At 38.9% G+C, this 23,650-nt stretch overlaps 1 protein-coding gene across 2 annotated transcripts in view; it reads right to left on the bottom strand.

Annotated features, from left to right (window-relative positions):
* LOC145989771 (PIH1 domain-containing protein 1-like) overlaps nt 1-23,650 on the bottom strand; it is an 80,078-nt gene that overhangs the window by 2,924 nt on the left and 53,504 nt on the right. For both annotated transcript variants that reach the window (XM_083125097.1, XM_083125096.1), the window contains exons 4-7: nt 17,238-17,423; nt 15,291-15,437; nt 6,410-6,705; nt 1,724-1,867 (exon numbers count right to left, since the gene is read on the bottom strand). In XM_083125097.1, coding sequence (XP_082981223.1) covers nt 1,724-1,867; nt 6,410-6,705; nt 15,291-15,437; nt 17,238-17,423 — 773 coding nt within the window. The remainder of the gene's footprint in view (nt 1-1,723; nt 1,868-6,409; nt 6,706-15,290; nt 15,438-17,237; nt 17,424-23,650) is intronic.

The following is a 23,650-nucleotide window of genomic DNA, read 5'->3' as shown; positions in this document are numbered from 1 at the left end:
CTCTCTCTCTCTCTCTCTCTCTCTCCCTCTCCCTCCCTCCCTCCAGGATACAAAAGCCATCAATATGAGAAGTAATGTGGCACAAAGTGGTCTGATGTGAATGAAGATGAAATACAGGGTGACAAGAAATAACCCGTACTAATGTTTTTGATCATAAATTGATTAAACCGAAACAATTGAGCAAAACAACACTGAAGAACAATGACATGGGACCTTAGGAACAAGATGTTCAGCCAGTTTCGAAGTAGCCTCCCTGAGCGGCGATACAGAGGTCCAAACGGGCTTTGAAATTTTGGGCGATAGGCCGCAGGTCCTCGGGCGACAATCGGTTCCACTCATGACGCAGCGACTGCTTCAGCAACTCCAAACTGTGTTGGTGTTTAGCACATATCCTGGCCTCCAAAATCGACCAGACACTGTAGTCCATTGGGTTGAGATCCGGCGACTAGGGCGGCCATTCCGTCAATGCGATGAAGTCCGGAAAATGGGTTCTGCATCATGCTTGCGTCATTTTCGCCCTGTGGGCAGGAGCGGAGTCTTGCTGGAATGTCCATTGCGTATCGCCGAAGTGCTGCTGGGTCCACGGAAGGACGACGTTCTCGGGAATGTTGCGGCGGTACACTTCTTGGTTGGTTTTGATCCCTTGATCCACGAAAACCAGGGGCGTCTTTCCACTTGCGCAAATTCCGCCCCACACCATGACCGACTGCAGATTTTGGCGGTGTTCGACGATGGCTGAGGTATTGGGGGCCTCTGCAGACCAGGTCCTGTCGATTTGGTGGTTGTGCGCCTGCTCCACGGTGAACAGCTTCTTGTCTGTGAAGAGAATGCGCTCCCATCGCTGACCTGTGGCCCGGCGCTTCAGAGGGTGGCATCTTTTGAGTCGCAGGCGCTTGTTTTCGTCCGCGAGAAGCTGAACTTTTTGGAGCTTGTACGCCTTGAGGTTGAGGTTCTTCTTCACCATTTGGCGCACAGATTCGCGGTTGATCCCGATCTCACGGGGGACTTTTCTCATTGAGACCCTTGGATTTTGCTGAACTTGCTTTTTGATGATCTTGCGGTTCTGGGACGTTGTTGACGGTAAGCTTTCTTCCTCTTACGGGATGGTCGCCTTCATGGCCGAGCTCCTTGAATTGCCGAACTGCGTCTGAGACTGTCATTTTTGGAACACCCAGCAAACGAACAATTTCACATTGACGCTTTCCTTGATGCCACAGTTCCAAAATTGCACTGCGTTTGGTTGACATTCGGAAACACAAAGAAAGTAATCGTTATGAAGCCGAAACAACAGGTACAGTTACAAAAGACTATGGAGAATCCAATAACACAACAATTATTTGCCTACGGTACACTACATTCTTGGCAGGATATGCCAAACTTTGTACGGGTTATTTCTTGTCACCCTGTAAAAGCATATTTTGCTTTAGTAATACAGTATTAATGCCTCGAAGTGAAGTGATTTCAAAACTTGAATGTTGCCTGGAATATCAAGAGGGCATGGGTGGTGTCAATCTCCAAGATCAAGTTCTAGCATTAAATCCGGCTCGAGGGAAAATTTCAATTTTGAAAATTTGTTTGTGAATGGGTTAAGCATGTTTCGACCAGTTACAACAAAAACTTAATTGCTATTCAAGCAGGCACTTTAATTAATTTTATTGGTTATTATTGATGGAAGCCATACTGCAGGCACTTTAATTAATTTTATTGGTTATTATTGACTTACTCCCTTCTGCTTGTTAAATCTCGCCTTGCATTCCTCCTGGTTTATTAAAAATGGAAGAAATATATCTAGGAAATATCTTGATCTTCGTCCTTCTAAAATTATCCTGTCTTCACCAACGTCCAAAGTGAGATCCTTGCTAGTTATCTGAAATTCAAAAGTATTATCTTCATAAGAGAGAATATACATTCATAAAGTCCGCGCGTTCATTATATCCCCATCGGCAACCCTTTGATAAAACTTAACACTGGAAACAATAGCCAAACCGCTCCCGATAAGCACGTGCACTCAGACATTGTTGCCACATTTTCTTTACATTTCTTGTAGTTGCAAGGCGGAGCAGGTGGGTGCGTGAGCATCTCGTTATTTTTGCGCCATAACCAAGTGCGGGATTGATTTTCTTAACTAGTTGTGTTGTGTTATGGTGCTGTGTTGTTGCTTTGTTATAGTGTTGTGTTTTTAGTTTTTATATTAGATTTTGGTTTTGTTATTAGCACGTGGAGACCGTGGGTTGGAAACCAGGTTCCTTTAGTAAACGTTGTTGCGCAGGAGAATTTAACTGACAAAACTGACCCCCAGCCAAGTACTAGCAGTGGCAGTTCCAGAGTGCTGAGGAAAAGAAAGAAAATTCTGAACAAACAAGCTCAAGAATTTGTATGCAGTGTGCACGAATATGTCTCCAGGAATAATTCAGGAAGAGGACCAATATCGGAGACAGCAAATATTTTGAAATTAGACAGGAAAACAGTGCGAAAGATCACAGAAAGAGGCCCAGTTACACCAAAAAAGCCTGGTAATAAAAAGAAAAAAAATCATAAAGTGGACGAGTTTGTTTTCGATTTTGTTAGGAGAGAAATTTACAACTTTTTTTCTAAAGGACGTGCACCAAGTGTCTGTGAATTATTAACACAACTGAAACTAATATTAGACTTCCCTTACAAACAAACGACGCTTCGAGAGCTTCTCAAGAAACTTGGTTTTTCTTTTCGTCAGCTGAAGACAAGAAATGCAATAATGGAGTCGACAAGAATTGTTGCTGGGCGGGATCGTTACCTTCACAAACTTAACAAGTTGAGATCAGAAGGCTGCCAGATTATTTATTTAGATGAAACTTGGTTCGACACTCACAACGTCGTCAAAAAAGGGTGGGACGATGGTACTTGCAACTGTATTTTGAAGTCGCCGTCAGCATGAGGAAAATGCATCATGGTGCTCCATGCTGGGAGCAGTGAGGGGTGGGTCCCAAATTGTTTGCATCTTTCAGCTAAGAACATTGGAGATTGTAAAGCTGACAGTCACGACGAAATGACCGGACAAGTGTTTGAAAATTGGTTTATCAATAATCTGCTGCTAAATTTGCCAAGTGATAAGGAGTGTATCATAATTTGCGATAATGCAAGTTACCACTCGAGGCTGGAAGTGAAAATCCCAACTATGAAGACAAAACTGCAGGATATTATTTCCTTCATGGAGAGGCACGACATTCCAATACCGAAACCTGTTCCTATAAAAGCCCTTTTATTAGAAATAATTAAATCGGCAAACATTACTAAAACTTACGTAGTGGATGAGCTTGCAGCCTCACGTGGACATGAAGTGTTGCGACTCCCTCCCTACCATTGCATGTTTAATCCCATAGAACTGGTGTGGGCCAAGTTAAAATCATATGTGAGGAAAAACAATGTATCTCCTACTCTAAGTGCCAGTGTATGCATGATGGAACTGAGACAATTGATGCCCAGCTTTGGTTGTCCTGTATTCAACACACCATCAAAATTGAGAGAAAATATATTAACCACGACACGGATAGTAACCAGGAGAGATTCGTGATTCACGTGGGAGACAGCGATGACGATGATGATGATGAGTGAAAGTAAGTTAACTATATATGTATATTCTAAATAATATATTTTTCGAGTAGAAAAGTTAGGGGTATTCAGTGCAAATATGAGGATTTAAAATATGCCTCTTTCCCATCTTTATTAATATTGTCCTTTTTAATCTTTATCTGTATTTATTTTCTCTTTACATATTCTTTAATTTGTTTGTTTCTCTTTCTTTTTCTTTACCCTTTCCTTCAATTTGGCAACTGCTTTCCTACTCCAGTTTCTTCAAGAGAGAACCGCCCGCTTGGGTGTTTCTTTTAACAAAGAGCACCACTCCCTTTGTTAACTGCTGGGGATATAATGAACGCGCGGACTTTAGCTTACAGTTGTGCGAATTACTCATTTTTTCAGATTAATACATATTCTGAAAAATATTTAAAAAATACAAAACTTCTTGTACTTACATTTAGGTGAGTATCTTTTTTTTTTCCGAACGATGTTTTGGGAAACTACTGTGCCCTTCCTCAGGTTCTTTTTTTAGGCTCTCTCTTCAAATCTCTTCAAAAGCCACGAAAAAGGATACGGTATGACTTTGGTGAAGGAAGAATTTGGAAAATTTGCTAAAAATATTAAAACTACCATCCCCCATACTGTTTAAAACTACAACAATAAAAAACTTTCTCAGTCTAAAAGAACCATTTCAAATTAAAAAGATAAAAAGGCGCATGCCATTTCACTTCCCCGTATTGACTTCAGGATGACTCCTCGTTGAAATGTCGTTCGGAAAAAATAGATACTCACCTAAACGTAAGTACAAGAAGTTTTGTATTTTTAAAATATTTTTGAGAATACGTATTAAATAGAAAGAATATACACCAATAACATACAGGGTGGTCCAAAAAAGGAATTTACAACTTTGTAAGTGTATAAAAATTTATTCGAAAACGTCAAAGTGCTGGTTGTGATGTTATTTTGTAAGAAAATACATCATGTTTGACTAGCATTGTGGAATAGTACTGAATTCAGCCACCGCAAGTGCCAGCGGCAGTTCCATTAAAAATAGCTGCTTTCACAGGTCAAGAGGAAGCTCGCTGTGTGTTTTGGTTTGAAGAAACGAAGTATGTGACCATTGTGCAATGGAACTTCCGCACCCACTGTGGGAAAGATCCTCCCAGTAGGCCTACCATTTACTCTTGGCTTCAGTGTTTTGTTGAGACTGGATGTTCTGTTTTTTACACAACAAATCCCCAGGACGTTCACGTGTCTCTGACGCTCTTGTTTAGCAAGCAAGGAAAAGCTTTGTTGGCAGTCCTACAAAGTCAGCCTGACATCTTGTGCGACTTCAGACCAAAACACACAGAGCTCACTCTTGACCTGTGAAAGTAGCCATTTTTATTGGAACTACCGCTGGCGCTTGTGGTGGCAGAATTTGGTACTATTCCACAATGCTAGTCAAACCTGCCCTTATAAAATGACACCACAACCAGTTCTGTAACATTTCCGAATGAATTTTTATAATCTTGCAAAGTTGAAAAGTTTGGACCACCCTTTATATATCAATAAAATAAGGGATACTTTGTTGTTTGCATAAGATATGCATCTTTCAACAGTTATCACAGACACATGGAAACTGCTTTGAGGAATGCAACTACTAGTGGATTAAAAATTATGGATACTCTGCTTTGGACTCCCAATAAAAATTAGTTACATCAAAATTTAGCTTATTCTATTCTGCGTTTAAGCTACGTGAATCATTTTTTTTTTCGAGTATGCCTTCAATTTTTTTATCATCACGACAACAATATCCATTGAACCATGGGAACTACAGGCTGTCACTGCAAGTCTAGTAGCGACAGCATCTCCAGTGTTGCCACATTAAACTCACAACTTTACTCTGTTGAATAAAAATCTGTATAAAATTGGTTTTGCAGTGTAAACTGATAATGATAATGGGTTTTAAAAACAGCTGCAAAGAGCTTCAAAACAAGACAAAGATCATCTTTGTAGGACTAACCAATACTAAGAGAAAATTGTGTCACAAAATTCATAAGATCCTTTTTTGGCTGACCTAAAAAATCTAAAAATTAAGAATTTTATTTAAAAAATTTCTACCTGCACTGTTTTTAAATTTCATCACAACCGTACAAAGTTTTTTATTCATAGAATTTCAGAGAGAGTGATAATTTCTAAAACACCAAAAAACAAGCACTTTTTGGTTCTCGCAATGAAAAATCGAATTCATACTAAAAAAAAATGGTTACCAGAGCTCAATGCAGAATTGAATAAGCTAAATTTTGATGTAACTCGTTTTTATGCTGGTCTATTGCTTAATTTTTAATTGGGAGTTCAAACTTTAGTATCCACATTTTTTTAATCTGATAGTAAGTTTGTTGTAAGTTGAAGCTACATAGCCAATTTGAGCTACATTTTGTCTCTGCTAGAATTAACTGCCTCTTTGTATTTGTAACTTGTTACATTCCTTAACCTCTTAGTTATGATTGAGCTGATACCCCTTTGAATCAACACCCATCTGATGCTTGAGAACTGTAACAATTAAGAGTTGTTCAACATTTTGATTAATACTGTATAAGAATTCCACTCAAATATTATATGTATCAAATTTCCTGTGGTTTTGCTAAAAATATTTAAGAATTACATCATAATATGAAAAATATATGTTACATAATCACAAAGTCCAGTTTCTCACCCTATACTGGTGGAAAAGAAATGGAAAATGGAAATTTTGCATACAATATCTGCCTCTCAAGAAATAAAGAGGGGAGTTCAATGTGCCTTGCTCCCTCCCCTTTCCCTATGGGCTATGCCATAAATATCTCTTATCCATGCAATAAAGAAATCATACCACATCCTTCATTTTGAATTCTGCTACAAGATATTCTGGCTGTCCGCTAACAGGCTTCTGCACAATCTTAAATTCCGGAACTTTGCCTCCGAGATCCCCAATGTTTGTCTGCGCTGGCCTAGAATCAATTTCGGTTATCAATGGTTTGCTGGGCTGCTGCTCTCTCCTTGGCTCAGTGCTGCTACCTGGCCTTGGAGGCGCTGTGCCCACCTGTTGGATCAAAGGCTGATTGCGTTGCTGTATTCTGTGTGGCAGCAGCTTCCCAAGGCTCTTGCGATTCTTTAAGATGACGTATCCTGCAAGACAAAAGCACATAGATATTTGAAGATTGAATGCCACTTCTGTAAGGAATACACATAAAAACTAGGGCTGACCCGATACCGATGCTAATGTATCAGTAGGAAGACAAATTTATGGTAAATAAAAACTGAGGAGAGCGGTAAATAAAATGTTAGATCAGCGGTATATACCAGTGGTGGAAAAAAATAATTGGCACACACTTTTTCATCATGAGAGGAAACAACATACAAAAGAGCTATAAATTGATAAACTACTTCATTTTTATATACTGTACACATACACAAGTACTTAGCCGTCCAACCAAAAAGAAAACATCAACACAAAATCACTTCATTTCTAAATTCCATATTCGGGGGAAGAAAGGAATGCAGCTTGACAGGGAGAGAAGTTTTCGAACTGAGATTATGTGCATGGGAAATCCCAATTTGCAGCATCTTCCTGATGTGATCGAAGATAAAACGTTCTTCAGCTGCAAGTGGTAGGAAACTTTAGGCAAACGTTTCGTTACAAATTGACAGTTTGCACGCACAACCTCGATTGCCGGTTTTTGAGTGTGTTTTCTACTTAATTTGAAGATATTTCACGGTTATTTCACGAAAAAGCTTTCATTTCGTGGAAAAGCACACTTCATTTCGCGAATAAAACTCATGCATATTTCATCATTGTAGTTACGTGCAGAATGTTCAAAATTGCATCTTTTTTTCACATTTCGCGATTTCGCGCATCGCGAAAATTCAATGTCCCTATCTATCAGTATCGGCCAATACCAATGGTATTGGTATCGGAAAGTATCGGTTGGAATTTATTTATTAATAGCGGCCAATACTTTCCTGGCATTTTGGTCTTTTATGGGCTCAGCAACCAATGTGGATTGATTTAAATCAATTCAAATCAAGATTTAAATCAGGTTACTTTTTTTTAAAATCACTTTAAAATAGAATAATGTATATTAAGGATTTTGTAGATATCAGAATCACTTCCGGTGAAAGTACATTAATCTCGTAATCATTTAATGGTGTTTATTAGGCTCTAAGAAAAGAAACAAAATATATGTACTGATGTACTCACATACGAAAGGAAATGTAATATGCAAACTGTAAATACACTTAAATTTATCTTGATTTAAAATTCAATAATTTTTATAGGCAAAAATAGCAAACAGTTTGTGTAGAATAATATACAAAATACTAATCACATTAAACCGTAAGTAGTGTCATTATCATTAAACTGTAAATAAACATGGCAGCTGATACAGTAAAACCTGTCTATCCTGGAACATGATGGTTCTGAGCAAAATGTTCCATCTTAACAGTTTTCCTTCTTATGCAGGGTTGACTTTAAATACAGTAAAGAGCAGGAAATAATGGAAAGACAGATTTACATTTCACATTACTTATAAAGTAGAGTACTAATGCATGTACGTACATGAATAAAAATGCGATACATTCACAATAAGCATAGCAGAGATTTCATCATATCATCACTCATCCCCATGTTCGCTAATTAGCTAAAAGTGGCACAAAAAGCGAAGTAAAATGGACACTCACAAACATCCATGCCCATGCCAGGATTCGAACCTGGGACCACTGGCATCGTAGCATGATGTGCATAGAGGGAAAGAGAAAGATTGAGATAAAAGTGAAGAAAAAAAGGAAGAAACATAGACAGATAACAAGAAAAATAGAAAGATGACGAAAGAACAGAGGAGAAATAGACAAAGAAAGGTGGAGAAAGAGGGTAAGAGATGAAAGAAAGAAACTGAATCGTAACAGCTATGAGTATTGTAGCGCATTCTTTCATATCGACAATGTTACCGATAAGTGAGTGGCAACAGAGGCGTGTTCCACTTACAGTATTGCATTGTTTTCTTGCAAGCAAAAAAATAAAGGAAGAAATTTCTGTCTTACTGAGAATAAAAACATCTCGTTGGTCTTTAAATGGTGTTCCGTTTCCGCGTTAAGGAGGTTTCTGCAGGTCATTTTCGGGTATAAAATCGGTCCGTTCTGGGGACTTTTTTTTTCCATATTTACAGGTTTCCTTCTTATAGTGTTTCCGGGATGTGCAGTTTTTACTGTATTTTGCAAACTATCATTAAAAAAAATGCCAAAATTCAGCTACAAAGACTATAAGTTACTGAAGTTATAGTTTCATTAACACACTCAACGAACGTTTCCATAGTAGGTTCATATATATACAGCGGCGGCCGCTCATAAGGACGATACGGACGCCGCACTACCGTGTGTAACCACAAGTGAAAAAAAACATTACATTAACATTTATATATTAGCTTTTACATTGTCTGAATTGCAAATATTCCGTTGCTTGTAGATCGTTGGTTAGTCGGTTCTGTGTTCATTCTTCCGCGACAATTGCGAAGTTTGCACACCACCGTGCGGGGGAATACGCAACTTCGAGAGAAATGTGGCGGGGCGCAGTCCTGCCACTTTACGAGACGTAAAGCATTCTCAGGCGTGGTCGTGAGGAGAAAGAGGCGAGGGAACTGTGGGAATAACGCGTGCGGGATCTGTGGCTGGGAGGACGGAGGGTTTGTCGTCTGAAACCCACCCCCTAGGCGAAACTGGCCCTCTCTCCGGAGAACGGTAAACAATGAAGAGTTGCCAGAAGCAATGAAGTTAACAGAAGATAGAAAATTACCAACCGTTGAAAAAAATCATTCTGTATTCCATAATCTTATTCACTTATGACATAAAAGTGGAGCAATAAATTACGCAATTTCCAATTAGGAAGAAAATATCGGTAGCTGAAAAAGTACAGACTCTTGCTTGATTTTTGTTATTTACCGTCACTTTCTGCTACTTTTCGGTAATCCCGAGGATGAGGATGAGTGATGATATAATGAAATTGATGGAAGGGCACTCACAAAGAACACACACATACCCATGCCGGGATTCGAACCCAGGAGCCCTGGCTTTGTAATGCGGTATGCTAGCCACGGAAGTCGGCTATAGATTCTTGTTACACGCAAAATTATCGTATATATGCGTTGTATTTTTTCTGAGTTTAGTGGAAAGTACATTTGGATTACAATGATGTGGAGTACATCATGTAGATTTAAGTACATGTTTTGATTAGCATTTGAAAAAATTCCTGATGATGTGACAAAGTTGTTCAATTTCTTTTCAAGTCAGATGTTAAATAAATTAGAACCTCGTCATCTAAACTCACTAAAAGCCACTACAGGAACCTGAGAACTACAAATTCCTGAAAATTTGGCAAAATTGTCTGGCAACCCCGAAGCAATAAAACGACCGGATCGGAAGACGATACTGTTGACACTTGTTGTTTCTTCGTTTTCCATGCAAAAAAGAAGCTTTTTCGGTAGTTATGTGCTGTAGTTGTGCATTTATCGCGATGAACAGTGTGGAGAAATTGTTGGTGCGAAGTTTTTCTACCAGAAGTCTGGATGAAAAAAATAAAAAAAACTAAGCCGAATTTGATTGTAGAACAAGTGTGCAAGAAGGGAGGTCGTGAGTTCACTCGCAAATTTCGCGTTGAAGGACAGAAGGATGAATTTCAGGTACAAGCATGTATGAAGAAGATTTCTGGTAAGTATGAAGTTTTTACTGTAGACCTTCTGGTAACGCAGATGCTTTCCAGTGAGATATTTATTTTGGTGCCCTATTTCACATATCAATTAGTCATGTTGGACAGGAAACTTTTATGTGTAAATTTACTAGAAATTTTCACGATCAATGCATGTAAGTATTCGTCATTGTGCTTATCAAGTTGTGGAAAAATTAATATACCTTCTTCTGAATTTTCCCGTTAAGTAAAAAAATGCTACGACTAAATCTGTTAAAATTCTATTTCTTCTTCGCATTACTGTTAAATAATTATTAATTTATTATAATATGTGCAAATGTGTAAAATATGATATTTGGAAAAACATGAACATATCAATTTCTTATTACATTGGCTGTTATACGAAATTCATCATATAAACTCACATTACTAGTAGAGTAAATTTGTGAGCTATCGCCCCTCCACTTTGATTCACCACGAGCCGCCGCTGTGTGTATATATATACAGCATCACAAACAGAAAATGTATATTTACATAATATTTTTTATTTGCTTTAATCAAACTGTTCAAATATTTTACCAGTTTACCAGAAAAAATCTTCCTATATATCCATATGTATGTGCCAAAAAAACATACAAGCAATTTTAAACATACAATATGTTTAAATGCAATTAAAATATGGGTTCATTTTTTTTTATTTTAAAAATGCTTTCTCTTTTCTCTATATTATATCTCTTTTATGCCAATTTTGGTCTCATCGTCATCATTAGGGAACGGATTTTAAGGTGCAGCACCTTTCCAAAAATATAGCTGTTTTCATACCATTCAAATGAGATATTGATTGAATTGAATTGATTTGGCATTTTAAGTCCGCTTTATGCACAGTAAGGCTAATTGGGACTGGACCTACAGTTTATAGTGGAACCACTATGTACCTCCACCGGGTATCAAACACTGGAACCCTTGATTACAAGACAACAACACAGCCACTGCACCATCAGGGAGGCCCTCAGGTGAGATATGTATTTTAGGACTTGAAATCAATTAAAATAACACACTTGGTTGCACCTTTTCATGAGATTAGCACATTTATCCCCTTTTTACCTGCTCTTCGATAATTCACCACCTTTTTCCTTCAGTTTCTTTCATGTTTTGTTAAAAAATTGGCCAGAAAAATAAATGATTTTCACTCTTCTTGAGCAGCTACAAGGGTCGTTCAAGGTTGACCGGGATTTTCGTACATAAAAAATCGATGAATAGCCGGATCATGATGAAACGTGCGGGCGACGTAATGTATTCCTTCGCGAGTAACTAGCGCCCGGCATGACGTATTTCGCGCATGCGCAGCAGTTGCAGCGAACATGGCGGCAAGCAGTGTGTCTGTGGCTGTGGATCAGCGGTGTGTAATCAAATTTCTCGTGAAGGAGAAAGTGAAACCAGCTGAGATTTTCAGACGATTGCAAGCACAGTATGGTGAACAAACCATGTCGCGGACAAGAGTGTGCAAATGGTGTGAGCAGTTTCGCGAAGGACAGTAGCTGGTGACAAATGAAGCGCATGGACACATTCGCCCGACTGCAGTCACACCAGTGAATATCGCACGTGTTGAGCAAATGATTCTTGAGAACCGGCGAGTAACAGTGCGGGATATTGCTGCCGAGGTGAATATCAGTGTCGGGAGTGTTGAGACAATCATTCACGACCACTTACGCTTCCGCAAAATCTGTGGGTTCCCCGCCAGCTGACATTCGATCAGAAGTGGACATGCAGGACGGTCTGTGAACAGCTTCTGAATTGGTTTCGAGCAGAAGGTGATGAATTGTTGCAATCCATCATCACGTGTGATGAAACATGGTTGCACAATTCAACCCCAGGGACCAAAAGACGCAGCATGGAGTGGCGGCATAAAGGTTCCCCGCCCCCCAAGAAAAGCAAAACACAGCCGTCTGCTGGAAAGATCATGGCAAGTGTCTTCTGGGACATGAAGGGCGTTATCCATGTGGATTTTCTGGACAAAGAGAGCACGATTAATGCTCAGTATTACTCCACATTGTTGAGTGGTGCTGTACGAAAGTCCATTAGCAAGAAAAGACCTGGGATGTTGTCTGGAAATGTCATTCTTCTCCATGACAATGCCCGCCCTCACACGGCCAATGTGACAACAACAACTCTGGCTGACATGTGCTGGGAAGTTCTGCCCCATCCCCCCTACAGTTTGTTTGCACCCCTTAAAGACCATCTGGGAGGGAAGAAATTCACGACAGATGAAGCACTGCGGAGCGATGTCCTCCAGTGGGTACGGCAACAACCAAGTTCTTTCTACGCCAAAGGAATTCGGGAGCTGCCAGAACGATGGCAACGGTGCCTCGGCACGCATGGAGAATACTTTGAAAAACTGACATAGTTTGGTGTTTCTTCTGCTACCTATTTCCTCTGCAGAAATAAAAGTCCCGGTCAACCTTGGAACGACCCTTGTACAGGGTCCGGCAGAATGAATAGTAGGATATAAAAAGAACAGAACGTCGAAACAAATCGAATAATTTATTGAAACACACATTGAAAACAAAGAATAATAGATGCCATTACATACCATATATGCCATTTTACTTGGTTTTGAAGATAACTCCCGTCAGCTAGTCGCCATCACGTTCAGCGCATTCTTCCAGGCGACGAACGAAAGCTCGCATCACCCGCTCCAGCATGTCCAATGGGATCGCCTCCACAGCTGTACGTATCCTTGCCTTCAGTTCAGCCATGGTATGAGGACGTGTAGCGTACACTTGACTTTTCAGGTAGCCCCACAAGAAGAGGTCAGGGGCAGAAAATCGGGCGACCGTGATGGCCAATGGATGTCCCCAAATCGGGAAATCAATCGACGAGGAAAATGACGCCGCAAGATAGTCATGGACCGGCGGGACGTGTGGGCTATTGCCCCATCGTGTTGGAACCATATGTCGTTGTTCACCCTTGGAAGGAGGAAGTCATGTAACATTTGGACATAGCGATCGCTATTAACCGTTACCGCACGTCCATGAAGATCCTCAAAAAAATATGGACCGATGATGCCAAACCATGCCACACTGCATCACACCGTCACAAGTTCACTGTGCAGGGGTTGCTCATGCAGCCAACGAGGATTAAATGGCACCCAGTATTTGTAATTCTGTTTATTGACACCACCGAGCAGATCAAAATGAGCCTCATCCGACATCAGTATGTTGTTTTGCATCTGCGGCTCGGCTGCTAAAAGTTCCAAGCAAAGCAACGTAAAGGTTCGTCAGGCATGTTTATTTTGTTCGGTTAGCTTCTGTGCGACCTGCATTTTGTAGGGGTGGAAGTGGAGGTCTTCATGGATGATGCGCCGCAGGAAACGATCTGACATTCATAGCGCCAAGGCATGTCTGGCAGCCTCCTCCACTCGCTCCTGGGTCCGTTGTGTCTTTGGTCACCCCGGGCTTTTCTTTTTTGCACACGATGCAGTAGTCCTGAATCGTTGCGCCCACCGTACAATCGTCCTATGATCCGGGACGTTCTGATGTCGGCCCACCTAGAAATGGCGATGAAAGAGTCGCTGCACGGTGATTGGAGACTCGTTATTTTTTAAATACGCCTCAAAGGTGAATGCTCGATGTTCCGAACTCCACAAGGCCATACTTACAAATGGCAGTCCTTCCTCAATGCAGGGCGTACACACGTCGTTGCGGAGGCGCAACAGCGACGCCGTACTACGTGACTCAAATCAGGCTATTCATTCCGCCGGACCCTGTACATAAAATCCTATAGTCTCATTTTGTAAAGAAGGAGAGATACAAAATCGTACTGCAGCTCCAACAGTTCCCAAGATAATGTAGCAAAATCTGCGAGAGGAAACACAAACTTCTACTAAACCTATTCGGTAGAACCACAGTTCTCTATGCGGTCCGTGCGCATTATATAAAGAAGGCACAGAAAAAGAAAGCATTGAATAAAGGCATTTTAAAGCACCTTTTTGAAAACATTTTCAGAACCTATTTTACCCTTTCCCGACCATAATTTTGCAATTTAAAAATCCTTTCCCTAGTCGTCATTATTCTAACATGAGTGACATTTTTTTGTTAAAGTTAATTGATATCATCCATATACTTAACATAATCCAAAGTTATTGGAAACATGGTCTCCACTTAAGTTTTCACACAACTTAGGGTATACCATGTGTAAATTTTGGCACTACAGCACTGCAGATTGGTGGGGGGGGGGGAAGGAAGGAAGGAAGGAAGGAAGGAAGGAAAGAAAGAAAGAAAGAAAGAAAGAAGGAAATAAAGAAAGAAGGAAAGAAGGAAAGAAAGAAGGAAAGAAAGAAGGAAAGAAAGAAGGAAGGAAAGAAAGAAGGAAAGAAAGAAAGAAAGAAAGAAAGGAAGGAAAGACACACACACACACACACACACACACACAATTATTAATATATTTATATAATTCATGGTTGCTAACAAAAGGCGATGAGAAATGGAGAAGAAATAACAAGTCAGTCTAATTTCTGTGTTCTGGGGATTGCTGGGTTCTAAGAGATGAGGCTATTTTGTTGTCTGTGTTTTTTTCCCGATGTTATTCCAGTCAAGTATCTTCAAATCTAAACTAATTGTTTATGTTTGTTGTTAAAACAAAAACTCTCCCCTCTTGAAGAATTTGTGGGGGGAAAATTTCAGGACAAGACTGTTGGTGGGGGGAATTCCCCCATCCCCCCAGGAAGTTGCACCCTGAATACAGGTCAATTCTAGCTATAGGCCTTCATGTAACGTTGCTTAAAGTTTGACCATGACGAGAAGTGCTCCAGCAAACGAAAGCGCATTGTCATTTGTTTGCCTTTTTGTCAAAAATGTTTCCCTTGTCATGATGATACAAACACTTGGCACTGAATAACGGCGATAGCAATGTGTTGAAGAACACCACATATGTTAGCAACACAAGGGTAGGATTACATGTAAACAACTTATAGTTGAAAATTCGAAAACAGTGTCAGAGGGGGCTTTCTCTTCTTGGTCAAGCTGTACTTGAAACCTACCTGATCGATCAAGCTGAAATTCAAACTTATGCTCCATAGCCTCCATTACAGCTGTTAGAAGAAGATTTTTGAAAAACTCGTTACTTTCAATCTTCTTTAGGAATTCTGGATTTATTGCCACGTCACATACTGTGCTCGGATTTCCTGCTGCATGAAAGAAATCATAGTACAATTGACATTAAATCTGCAGTTTGAGATGAAAATGTGCTTTAGATATAAGTTAAATCTATATTATGAAACAAATCTCTCAATTACATGAATATTTGGCACACACAGATGTGCTATTTAGAATTTTCAGCGAAAAATGCAGGCTCAACCAGGACTTGAACCTGGGTCTTTGGTAGAGCAATAGCGCAGTATGCCAGAGAGTCCTGGTCGAGCCTGCATTTATAGCCGGAAATTCTACATAAATCTACTAATGTTAGTAACAATGGTTCCAAATTATCATGCAATGTTAGTTCGACATTATGAATTGTCTAATGCTGTTAACTACAGGGTCTGGCAAAAGTCATGTTACACAGGAAAAGAAATACATGCATACAAAGATACACATGATTGATATGTAATGGGTACAGTTACGGTACATGTTGAATGTGAGCATTTTCTTAAATGCATGCTTCAATTCAATGCTCCCAGTTGCGTAAGATATCTGCTAGTGTGGTGGAGTGATTTGGCAGATGGCACACATGATCCTTTCATTGAGGTGGTCTGACTCTAAATTTTCAAATTGTACACAATCGCCTTTACGTGTCCCCACAAGTTAAAAATCTAGGAGTGTTAAGTCTGGCAACCGTGGTAGCCATTCACCTACGTAACCTGACTTCTGCCTCATCTTGTATACTTATTCTAATTAAGTTTCGAAATAGTCCTTTTTTTTCTCATTTTCAGGTGAACAGATTTCTTTTTGCCACAGATCTCTCTTCCTTCAATCTTCATTTCTTACATCTTCTTTCGTTCTTTTTTATATATATATTTTAAAATACTTTTTTCTGTCCTAATCTTCATCTCTCTCACTTCTGTTATTGTCTTCTCACTTAAAATTTCCAAGAAAATCGGAAAATCGTCTTCATTTAGCAGGCAATATGTACTACAGTTTTTGCAATTCTACTCATAAGTTAAAACAACACCAAAGGACAGTGAAGCCTCTGCTCAAAGAAAGCATCTACTTAATCTGATTTTTCATTTCAAGTAACTACAATTAAAATTATTTCCCCAATGGGCACTTACTCGACAAAAAAATAATTTTAACCCTTTATCGGACGAGTGACAGGCATAGCCCATCCATCATACAATTACTGTCCAATAAGTTGAGCAACAGGCATAGCCTGTCTTCACTATAAAATTCCATTGTGAATGAACGACGGGCTGTAATCACATTGTGTGTCTTGTGTACCCACCTCTTTCAAATTTCAACCACTAGATGTCACGTTTTCTTCATTGCTGAATTTTATATGTTCTCATGTCAAATTAAGTTGCACTTTTGTTTATACACTTGACAATAACATTTAATAATTTATATCCATACTGTGGAAAATTCTTACGATGATTCTGCTTCAGATTTAGCAGATAGTGATGATTTTGATCCTAATAGAAAGTTTTTACGTTATTTTCATGAATTAATTTTATATTGCCAATCGAAAATATATTTTCAGTAACTTTTATGCAATGTTATATTTTTTTTACTTTCAAAAAATTGTTACAGTAAAAAAATTCATAAATGTGAGAAAACTTACATAAAATGTAACATAGTACATATCTATGGAAAGAGAAAGTGTTCTAGATATTAGAAAAAAAGTTAAATAATAACACACTTAACAACATATTTTTTTATGATTTAAAAAAACAGCAAAAAAAAAAAACTGTCTCCTGGGAAAAACTTGATATCCTAAGTCCCATCCAGAAAGGGTTACAAATATGTTAAGTTTCTCTGTGAAGAATGAGACTTACATTTGTCCAAGTCCTCTCTAGGCTCTTGCAAGCTCATTGGTATCTTGTATATGTTAGAATCATCAGAGGTCAACATCTCTGCTACCTCCTCTTCACTAACATCATCTGGAGTAGGTACTTCAGATGTCTGACAAATATTGATGAAGACTTTTTCCCCACTGCTTTTCTTCATCTTAACACAAAAACCTACAAGGAAAAGTAAGTTTAGCTTTCATTTAGCGTGGAAAAGATACAAGGTTACTACAAAAGAAATGTCACTATCAATGTTATATAGAACCAAAACCATTAAACAGATAGACACATAATAGTACGGTACAGAGTTTATGACTGCAGTTGTTCATGATATCAGCATCATGTAAATGCATGTAGCATCAGCTGAACAAAATGGATCCTACTCTGGTAGAAAATACAATTTAGAATTAGTGAAAACAAACTCTGATACTGTCATAACACCTTGTGATTTTTCCTTATATCAAAGAGTTTTTGTTTCTCCACTTGCTGCAAGCAGGGGCGCTGACTTGTCAAAATTATTGGGGGGCCTCTGATCACTGAAATAAATGAATGAATGACTCACTCCCTCCCTTTTTTAAAAATAAAAATTACGTCTTCGTATAGCAGTTTTTAAGCAGCTATTATATTCCTCATGCAAATGAAATGTAACATGAAAAACGTGTCTGTTTTTTAGATAACAATTAACATTTTTATTTAAAAGTAGGCTATGTATTTATATTTAGAGGCCAACATAACAGTTTTATGCCAGCCTCGGTATCCGAGCATGTTGGGTGGTCGGCCCAACTCGCTTTGATCCGGAAGTCTAGGATTCGAGTCCCGGCGAGGGCATGGGTGTGTTTTAATGTCCGTAACAGACTTGTAAAGAAAGGACATGTGACGGGTGCAAACAACCTTAGTGTTGACGTACTCATAAATAGTGAATATTTACAATATTTAACAGTTTTATTACATAAATGCTAACACAAATCGCAGGTAAATAGTTTTACTTTTTTGTTCTTGCTACAATATTTTACTTTTTAAATTTAATTTTGCAATAATAAATAAACACATAGCACGCAGTGCTTTAGCAATAATGTATTTGATCATAGCCGTTCCCGCTTTCGCAATACACTTTTCATAAGCTTTCCTTGCGTACTTTACTGCAAGCCAGTGTAAAATAAACTCAAAGACTTTAGAATTATTTTCCCCTTATTCTTTGGACTAGAGGAAGAGATTTCGAGGATAACTAAATATCGTAAATATCAATATTGCCTGAAAGTCGTGTTTACGACCTCAAATTGTTCAGAATTCACTAAACAAAAATTGTTCAGAATTCACTAAACAACAAACATACTGGTATAATTGTCATGTCACCTCGTTATTTTGAAACTCTTTTTAGTAAAAATTTTAACAATACTCATAATTATATACTTAGTATATAGTAATAAGTCATGTGTTTTTTGCTGTCTCCATTCATAGCCCCCCCCCCCAAAGTTGATGGTTTAGCGGTCTCAGCCCCCCAAATTTGATGGTCTAGAACATTTCAAATGTGTATTTAAAGTTAAGTTCATGTTGCACAATTGAGAGTAAACTTTACACGACAAGCAAAATAATACATTAGATCCTCTTAAGCAAAATTATTTGAGGGTCTCTACGCCCCATCATTAACATTGGGGGGGGGGGGGCTCGAGCCCCCCCGAACTCCATGGAGTCGGCGCCTATGGCTGCAAGTGTAAATGATCTCAGACAGCCCACCACAACAGCCACTGCCAGTGTTGACAAGGACATGTTTCAGAATGTTTGGAACAAATTGGATTGTCATATTGATATGTCGTGTGACAAACAGGATATCTATCTGTAAGTTAGTAGTACAAACTTCAAGATATACTAAACAACCATGTAAATATTTTGACTATTTCAATAACACTTTAGGTTTTATAAAATGTTGAAAATGTATATTTCTTTTACGGTAACCCTTTATATTAAGTTACATTCTTGCTTTTCCATTTTTGTACATGATGTTGTTTAAGTTGAAATATAATATATCTTCATCGAACATTATTTTACCGAAGTGTTTCTCTTGACTGAAGAAACAAGTGGAAGTTGCTTGGGGCGAGGTCCAGACTATACAGTGGACTTGTCCAACATATCCCACTCGAATCTTTCCAGAAGTGCAATGGTGACATTCGTGGTGTGGGCCCAAGCATTGCCATGAAGCCGACAAATGCGACAACATTCCACGTTCTGAGCATATGCAGCAGTATTAAATGTTGTGCCAAGGGTCATGAAGTCTACCAGGTTCTGTGTCTGTCCCAGAAAACTGAATCCATGATACTTTTTTTTGGCTAAAATTCATGTTTTGATTTTTTTTTTAAATCTTTAATGCGTCTGGCGCAATTTGATTGGATTCAGGCGTGTGGTGGTAAACCAATGTTTCATTTCCAATCACAACGAAGTCCAGAAACTCATCTTCTTCCTCTGTATAGCATGTGAGAAAGTTATGCGCAGAGCCCATTCGTTTCGTTTTATGTTTGTCCACTAACAGTTTGGGCGCCAAGATACATACAATTTTCTGTGCACAAATTCACAGTCGCAGCCTCTAAATCGGGTTTGACACTTTCGAAATGAAGTCATGCAATTCTTCTATCGTCAGACGCCAATTTGCGCGAATTTCTTCTTCAATTTTCTGAGGATGGTCAACAGAGATCACAGAAGGTCGACTAGAGTATCAGCCCTACTTCCCGAGAATTCACGGCACCACGTCGTCACATTTTGTCGATTCGTGATGTTTCCATAAACAGCAACAATTCGTCTGTGGATTTTTGCTAGACGCTCAACTTTTACGTTGAGAAATCATATGATGAAACGGCACCTTACATTTGGCGGGATATTGGATCGGGCTGCCAAACGGACGCGAGGTGCGAAAACGTGAGGATCAAGGTCAAATCCAGTGCAGCCACATATGCATAACAATGTTTCCCTTAGGTCTACATGTGATGTATCTTTACTAAGGGTGTGCGGGACAGAATTTTTAGGGTTGGGACGGGAAATTTTTTAAATCCCGACATTCGGACGCGAAATGTTCGAAATTTCCCGAAGCTCTTGAAATCTCTAATTCTACACGTCATTTTCACCTTAAGTGATTGTTTTTGCAATTCTGGTACAAAAAGTAACAATTTCCGATAAGTTCCAGACATTTACAATGCAGAAAACGTCGAGAATTAACGACTTTTTAAAATGACCATTCGGTATTTCCCGACTGCTCGGGATCGGGACGGGGATTTTTTTTTCACGATCCCGGTCCCGACTTTTCGGGATCCCGCACACCCCTAATCTTTACTTTCCGCATACGCCTCGTATATTCAGTCAAAATATATTTTTCTTAAAAACCGCAAGGGAGCAGTGGTCCACTCTACCCCTGATTAACATTGTCATTGGTCACAACAATGAGGATCTGTGATGAAAGTTGAAACAATAGAATTCGGGATTCAAACTTGAGACCCTGGCTTCATAACAAGTTATATCTATTATTGGTTGATTTGGTTTACATTCTGCAACTTTTGGCTAATCGCGAAGATGAGGATGATGATGGTATGATAAAATCACAAAGAATAACAATGCCCATGGGGGAATTCGCACCCGGGACTCCTGACGTCGTAGCGCCCTGTTCTAATCACTCCGTGAGGGAAGCCAGTGTTATTTCTATGAAGATGCGAGATCATGCGTAGGCACCGGAGTTCTTTTCTTCTTGTGTTGCTTTTATGCATTTTTACGCTAATAGTGACAATGTGGATGAATGATGAATAGATAATATTGAAGGAGCATTCACAAAGAATATCTATGCTCACGCCAAGACTTGAATCTATAACCTTTGATGGTGAGAATCGTGAGGCGACTATGTACAGTAGTACACTACGAACTTTTAATTTATTCCATACATCCTTTTTTGAAGGAGGGCATTATCAAATGAGAAGGAACCACTTTCAAATCTAATATTGGTCAGTTCTCATCCACTCCATTTGTTCAATGCACTGTTTCAAATTATTCCCGCAAACTCTTATTTGAGTAATTTACAAATTAATTTTCATACAATGATGCAATGAACCCTAAAATTTTGTTAGAGTAAATATGTACATTCTTCAATATCTGAGTACTATCTAAATCCAACGTTCTTCTGCAGAATTGAACTTGAGCCAGAAACACAGCTGTAAATAACGGAAACCTGTTTCCGTCACAAAGGCAAATATTGCGAAATGGTTTCTGAAACAGAAAACTTATTTACTCCATAGCAGAAGAGAACTAAAAATATGCACAATGAACCGCTCTCTTCACTTGTCTCATTCATTTACAATAGACTGAAAAGGCAATCTAGGTGGCGTAATACAGCTAGCAAACGAGCATGAAGTTAAATAGATCAATGCCTAATTTTCTTTTAATGCATCAATGGATAAAAAGATGCATTTGGTTCGTAAGTGTTCAAATGTCCCCTTATCATATTTCAATTGAAATATTTCAGTTTACATAGTAAGAGCCAATTCAATTTGTTTCACTGTTATTCTTGTTGTGTGTGTGCATTATTTATTTATTTCCATTGATGTCCTGATTTGAAATGGATTCACTCTGCAATCAGATTTTCAAATTAATAAAAAAGGTTTTAAAAAGAGTCATGGAATTTGTTTTGTCAAAATGCTGGAAACTCTGTAATATATGTATGTGTAATATACAGGGTGGACCATTTAAGTTGACAACTTAAAATGTCTTCAGTGGCGACTCGTGGCTTTCTCGGAGTGTAGGAAGAAGTTATGGTAAACCGAGGAAGGTTTGAAAAGTGCGTTCAATTACATTCACATGTATCGCTTGTACAGTCACGGACACTTCTGGCTTGTAACGACCTTATTGAAGAAGCACTGAAGCAAGCCATCCATGTCTGACCATCAAGCGCCTTGTGACTAGACAACCCAACCAGCATTGCAATTGATGCAATGGATTGTCTAGTCACAAGGCACTTGGTGGTCAGGCATGGATGGCTTGCTTCAGTGCTTCTTCAATAAGGTCGTTACAAGCCAGAAGTGTCCGTGACTGTACTATCCTTTACATTTAGAATCTTAGCTGAGGGACAATGCACAAGGTAGAGCAAGGAGCCATTGTTCCTCACTTTGAACATGAAATATTTAAATGTGAACCTATAAAAACCGATGAAAATAACATTGACGATATTTCAGATTTAGCAAGAATTTAGATTCCCCCCCCCCTTTCCCTGTCGTCGTGTGGATTGACACCAACAAAAAGTGCTGCTTCAACTTCGAGATTATGCTAAATGTTGATAAATTGTGCTAGAATTTATTATTAATTATTTTTTCGGATAATTGTATTCTGCATCTACTTTTCTAGAGTTTTGAACTTGACTTACTTATTCTTAACAGTTATGTAATAGTGTAAATTTTCTCCCAAAATTGTTTAAAATGGTGCAACGAACGGCATGGGTTCAGCATAGAACTTAAAAGGTTTGAGAAAATTGTTTACCCTCAACTTTCTACCGATTCTCTACCTTAAAATTTCCTGACGAATTAAATCGGGCAGGATGAAGAAGAGACAGAGGATGGATCGTGGAATGGTCATAAAAAAGCTTGCCGCTAAATCGGCATACTCCCCTTTCGTTTGAAACATGTCCGCTGGTAAAGTAGAAATAAGATTTGGACACAATTTTATTTCTACTTCCTGAAAACATATTCCTTTTAATTCAATTTCCCTCTCCCAGGGACTGGCGTTTGCAGATTATGCTTGGTTTTACCATTATGCCAAAAGCAGGGTGCTAAGTGTCAACAAAGATCAAACTGTGCTTGGTTTAGTACCATTTTGCTGGGGTTGGCAATGCTGATTGAGGAAAAACTTGCTGCTTCCTCAACCCTCGCCGATCTTCGCAATCTTCTACCGCCTCCCTTCACTGCTCCTTCCATCCCTCACCCATCTGTCTGTAGGATGACCGCCGATGTTCCTCAGCGAGGGACAGCAACCAGCAAGCCTGTAACCATCCTCTTTGGGTGAGTGAGCGAGAGCAGTCAACTCTTGACAGAAAATAACCTAGGCTATCCTACGTCCTAAAAGGTAGAGAACTCGAAATAAGTACAAATGAACTGTAGGAAGTTCCTCACTTCCTACATGGAGGAATCGCCCCTGAATGTCTTACAAACGAAGCCTTTTCGAAAGAAATGTTTCATATAAAAGTTAATTGACTTTAAGGGGGAAAGAGAATGCCATTATGTATGTTTTAGTTTTAGTATGCGGCCATTTGAAGGTCACTCAGTTTTCTAAAATGGAAACCTAATATTTGTTTAATGTTTCTATTCATTCCTCTTAAAAAAAAAAAAAAAAAACTTTTGTAGAAACCATTTTTCCATTCATCGCGTAGTGTCACAGATATT

Source organism: Lepisma saccharinum, chromosome 7, assembly GCF_977018435.1.
Source record: "Lepisma saccharinum chromosome 7, izLepSacc3.1, whole genome shotgun sequence".
Lineage (NCBI taxonomy): Eukaryota > Metazoa > Arthropoda > Insecta > Zygentoma > Lepismatidae > Lepisma > Lepisma saccharinum.
This window is presented reverse-complemented; position numbering and strand designations above follow the sequence as displayed.